The 4,902-nt window shown below is 55.0% G+C and overlaps 1 protein-coding gene across 2 annotated transcripts; it reads left to right on the top strand.

The window, feature by feature from the left end:
* The first annotated feature begins 1,893 nt into the window (after nt 1-1,893).
* On the top strand, nt 1,894-4,527 carry LOC120652072 (pro-resilin-like). Of its 2 annotated transcripts, XM_039929775.1 has the most exons (4): nt 2,129-2,293; nt 2,416-2,489; nt 3,019-3,100; nt 3,223-4,527. In XM_039929775.1, exons 3-4 carry the CDS (start codon nt 3,019-3,021, stop codon nt 4,035-4,037), a joined length of 897 nt encoding a protein of 298 aa, XP_039785709.1. In that variant the 5' UTR covers nt 2,129-2,293; nt 2,416-2,489; the 3' UTR covers nt 4,038-4,527. The 2 variants fall into 2 exon arrangements, with proteins under 2 accessions (XP_039785708.1, XP_039785709.1); XM_039929774.1 differs by lacking the exon at nt 2,416-2,489 and having other exon boundaries at nt 1,894-2,293.
* Nucleotides 4,528-4,902: the final 375 nt, after the last annotated feature.

The raw sequence follows: 4,902 nt of genomic DNA, 5'->3' as shown, positions 1-4,902 counted from the left end.
TAGCACATAGTTTCCGAAGATAGTTTTATAAACTATTTTTATTTAATACTTCTAATTAGTAGTCAAAGTTGCGAATAGTTGGCAGTACGTACTGGTAAACCAAAGTTACCTAGCAGTATCAGTCCCAGATGGCGCTTCCCGGGGCTTGTCGGCGCGGTGGCGCAGCCGAGAGAGCGAAGGCGCACCAGCAAGCAAGCACATCAAATCGACTGTTACACGTCACGTCCGGGCGCCAGCGGACCATTGATCAATCGGTCGGCACGGCAATCGTGCGCGACGGTGGTAAGATTATACGTAGAATGGTGGTCCGTGAGACCGTGACCGATACTACACCAACATGTAACGGATAGCTAGCTCTCTTCATACTACTCCGCTGGGATAGCCTTTTAGGTGGGGGGCCGAGGCCAACGACCCCACGAAAGCTCGCAATGCTGAATATGCGGTTGACCGTGAGTTTCACAACTCACGGTCGACCCGTCCGTCTTCCTTCCCCCCGGGTCACAGCCGGATCTCTCTTCCTCCTTCACTTTCCATTTTCCTCTCCCCCTTCCGAGCAGATCTCGCTCGACCCCCTCTCCTCCGAGCGGATCTCGGGCCCCCGCCGCCACCGCCCTCCGGCGGACCGAGCAGATCTCGCCCCCCTCCTCCGGCAGATCTCGGCCCTCCTCCGGCCAATCTCGGCCACTCCTCCTCCCGTGGGGGGCGCGCTCGGGCGGCGCCCCCCGGGCGGGGCGGCGGGAGGCGCGACGGGACTGGCGGCGGGAGGCGGAAGGCGGGACTAGCGGCGGGAGGCGGGACCAGCGGCCGGAAGCGGGAGGCGCGGCGGGTCCGGCGCTCGCCCCGGCGCCGGCGGTGGGTCGGCGGGAGGCGCAGATCCAGTTTTTTTTTTCAAAAATGTTTCAAACATTTTTTTTGAATTCTTTTGATTTTTTCGGATGAATATTTTTTTTAATGATACAAAAAAAATTCTTGAATTTTTTCTGCTCTCCAATTTTTTTCTTGAAATTTTTTTCTGCTCTCTTTTTTTTTGTCTCCAAAATTTTTCGGCAAAAAAAATTTCTCTTACAAATTTTTTTCCAAAATCGGAAAATGACAAAAAAATTACTAAAAATGGAGAAAAAAACAGTCGGGAGATCGACCGCACAGAACCCCTCCGTGCGGTTGACCGTAAATTAGCTGTGCCCACGAAAGCTACGGGCTCTCAGCTCGCTTCTATCTTCCCCTTGCTTTGCTTGTTTCTTGTCGCCGTCTCCACGGTTAGTTCTAGATCACTTTCTCGGTAGCCGCTTTATTTAGCTCTGTAGGAGTAGATAGCATAGCAACAACTATCTCTGGAACGGGAGACCAGACGACTTGTTGCACGTTGCTACTCCAGCGCTCTGGGTGGCGGGCGTCGTCACCCGTTCAGCGCCCACTCCACTAGCCCGGGACAGGAGGGCTTCCTGCTCAAAGCTATCCAACCATCGCAAGCACACTGCCTAATTCCCGGGGAATAGCTAGTGGCGCGCCCATTCACAATGATCCAACCATCCACCCACCCACACACACACACACAGACCGTGGGGCAGCTTGCATTATTCGCTCACTTCAAAAAAGTTCATCGCAGTATGTACTCTCTCCAACTCTTTCGACCCTTTTTTTCTCTCTCTCTTTTGGTGAACTTGATCCGTCGCATACTATCCCCAGCAGGCGAGTGAGCAGCTGGTGAAGCCGCGCAACGGACTCGCCTTTCGCGAGCTCGATCTCCTGCCGTGCAGCAGCAGCAGCAATCATCGAGCCGCTTTGCTTGGATGCCCACGGCCCTGCTCCGGTAACTGACGCGTGTTACCGTGTATTTTTAATATTTCTCTTTTTATATGAAAAAGAAAATCTTACCGCGGAATCCAGTACGCTAGCAGTATTCGGAAGGATTGGTTAAGCGGCTAGCTCCAATGGCTGCACCGGTGGAAAAGCAGGCGGGTGGTTTAAGGTGGGGCGGGCCCACGTGTCGGCCGAAGTTGGGCGGCGCTTAGCCGAGAGCACTTGAGAGCGTCACGCTGCCAGCCTGCCCTGCCCTGCCAGGTTAATCACCCCTGCTGGTGCTGGTGCTGGTGCTGGTGCTGGTGCTGGCGCCTCAACAAAAGCGGGCTGAGCCGAGTGCTGACTGCTGAGAGGCTCCACTCAGTCCCTGCTTGCCCACCAGCCTCCTGCCCCCCTCCCTTATCTCTTCCTCCTCCCGGGCTCCTGCTCGGCACCTGCAGCAAAGGTGCCAAAGCTAGCTTCTTCAGGCATCCTGCACCCATAGCAGCACAAGGTAAGCAAAGCAAAGCAACCTCTCTCTCTCTCTCTCTGATTTCTCACCTGTGCAAAGGTTAACCCAAGTTTTATGCCGCTGGTTTCATGCGTGTCCTTGCACAAACTCTCCGTTCCTCTCAGAGATCACGTTTCAGTTCTTAGCTGACAGGAAGGCAACTTATTACCAGCATTCTTCCATCCACGCAACACAGCAGGTAGCTCTAGCAAACTCCTATGCCGCCGTCCGTTCATCTCTCACCCGGTCGATCTCTGCCGTGCCAGAGCAGAAATCACACGAAGAAGAAAGCAACAATTTGCGCGCCTATTTCCGAACCTTGATAGAGCACTTCACCTTGCTGCTCACATTTCAAACCCGAACACGGATCAGCTTTCGAGTTTCGACTGCGCTCCCGCGTCCCACACACTACTCAAGTATACCACGCGTGAAGTAGACAGCAAGCAACGCGCGATTCCTTTTCCCCTTCCCCGTTTTCCCTTTTCGCAGAAAATGGACCGGCCGCTTAATTGTTGTACATCCAGGGACATTTTGGGAAACAGTTGCGCACTCGTTTAGCTTGCACGTCGCACCACACTACTCTGCCCCCAAGCAGTTAGCTAGGATTGCCATGTATGATCACTGCTACGGTGGCTCCTCTGCTTCTCGGGGGAAAGATTCTTCAGTTGCCTTTGTTTGATCTTTTGCTACATTTGTGTGAGATTGAGACCCCCAGAATTTGCATCCAGATGTCGACGGTGGTCATGAGGGTGGATCTCGAGTGTGACAAGTGCTGCAAGAAGATCAGGAAGGTCCTCTGCAAGGTCCAAGGTTTGTTTGTTTTCCGATCGCAAATTCTCTATCACGAATGTCTACTCTGCTCCAAGCTGGCAATCCAGGTGGTGAGCAGATGATCATCGTATCCTTGCGTCACTCGCTCTGCTCATCCGCAGACAAGGTGAGCATCAGGACCATCACCTACGACGAGAAGAGCAACACGGTGACGGTGTCAGGGCCCTTCGACGGCGACGAGGTCGCGGACCGGCTCACCTCCGACGCCGGCAAGGTCATCACCGACATACACGTCGTTGGGGGCTCCGGGCTCGGAGGCGGCGGAGGGAAGCAGAAGCACGCCGCCGCCAACGCCAGCGCCAAGGCGCCCAAGCCCGGCAAGGCCAACGGCCACGGCCACGGGCACGCCCAGGGCCAGGGTCATGGCGGGCACGGAGGTGGAGGCCACGGCGGCGGCAAGCCGGAGAAGAAGCACGTCAAGTTCGACGACGACGACGACGACATGCTGGACGACGACTTCGACTTCGACTTCGACATGGGCAAGAAGCCGGAGGCCGGCGGGCACGCGCACCACGGGCACGGGCACGGCCACGGAAACGGCCACGGCAACGGCGGCAAGCCGAAGATCGTGACCACCAACACCCCCGTGGCGGCGCGGCTGGAGGCTCCCCGCACCGGGCCCTCGATGTCGATGGCCGCGGCGGCGCCCGTGCGGATGCCGGGGATGATGGCGCCGCCGATGATGCCGCAGCAGCCGCAGGCGACGGCCGCGCCGTCCATCTGGCCGCCCGCCCCCGAGTGGGGCTACAGCACGCAGCCGTACGGCAGCTACGGCGGCCCGCCGGCCGGAGGGTACTACGGCGGGCCGGCGTACGGCCACGCCGCGTACGGCCCGTCGCCGTACGGCTACGGCAGGAGCCCCTACGGGCAGCAGTACTACGAGGAAGAGCCCAGCGCCGGGTGCAGCGTCATGTGATGTGATCAGCTCACGCCGCACCTCATCCCGTGGTCTCGCTCGTCGCCCATGGCTCATGGCTGGCCGGCGGCGAGGACGGAGGAGTACGGTTTGTTGATTCTGTACTTCAGTTGTGCGCGTGAAAGATTCGGCAGGAAGCCTTTCGATTTCGGAGATATAGTACAGAGTATATGAAAGATCTGCGACCTCGGGATGTTTGTTCATTATTGTAAAATTCATATAGTAGTATATGTTAGGGTGTATATTTTTCACTTCCTTAATTTTGCTTTGCTCCATGTGCTGTGTTGGACAGTGTCTTTGTATTCTGTTCGTGTAGTATCTTGGAGAGGTTAAGCTTTGTCACAGCAGAGTGAGTAGGTGTTTAAGTGTAGGACGAAGCGCCCTCTCCAATGTAAAGATGAACAACCGTATGCACGCTACTCTTGCTGTCTCTGTCTGTTTATATATATATTTGGTAATTGTGATACGATGGAGCAAAATTAAGTTATTATGCAGTGCGCATTCTGTACAAGTATTGTAGAATCTTTGGGTCATTGAATTGGGTGCTTGTTTGTAGAAGAATCTATCGTTGGTTTTCGTGTTTATGGTACGAGTGTAATCTTGCTTCATATAATATCGCACTGACTGTAACTGAACCCACATCATGCTTCCCTTCTTAAAAGACAATGCAGTGCTAAATACTCTTTTTTCGAAAAGAGAATGCACTTCCGGGGAAAATACTGACGACAGCAACACATGAGGTCCAAGTAGCTAGCCAGCACGCAAGCCGCTCCTGAATTGAGCATGGAAAAAGCTGCCTCTCTGCTTGCTCTGCTCCTTCATCAGGTGTGGGTTAGAGAGAGTCCTAGAGATGGCCGATTGGCCG

This window comes from Panicum virgatum, chromosome 9K, assembly GCF_016808335.1.
Source record: "Panicum virgatum strain AP13 chromosome 9K, P.virgatum_v5, whole genome shotgun sequence".
Classification (NCBI taxonomy): Eukaryota; Viridiplantae; Streptophyta; class Magnoliopsida; order Poales; family Poaceae; genus Panicum; species Panicum virgatum.
The sequence above is the reverse complement of the archived record's forward strand: the minus strand, read 5'-3'. Positions and strand labels throughout refer to the sequence as shown.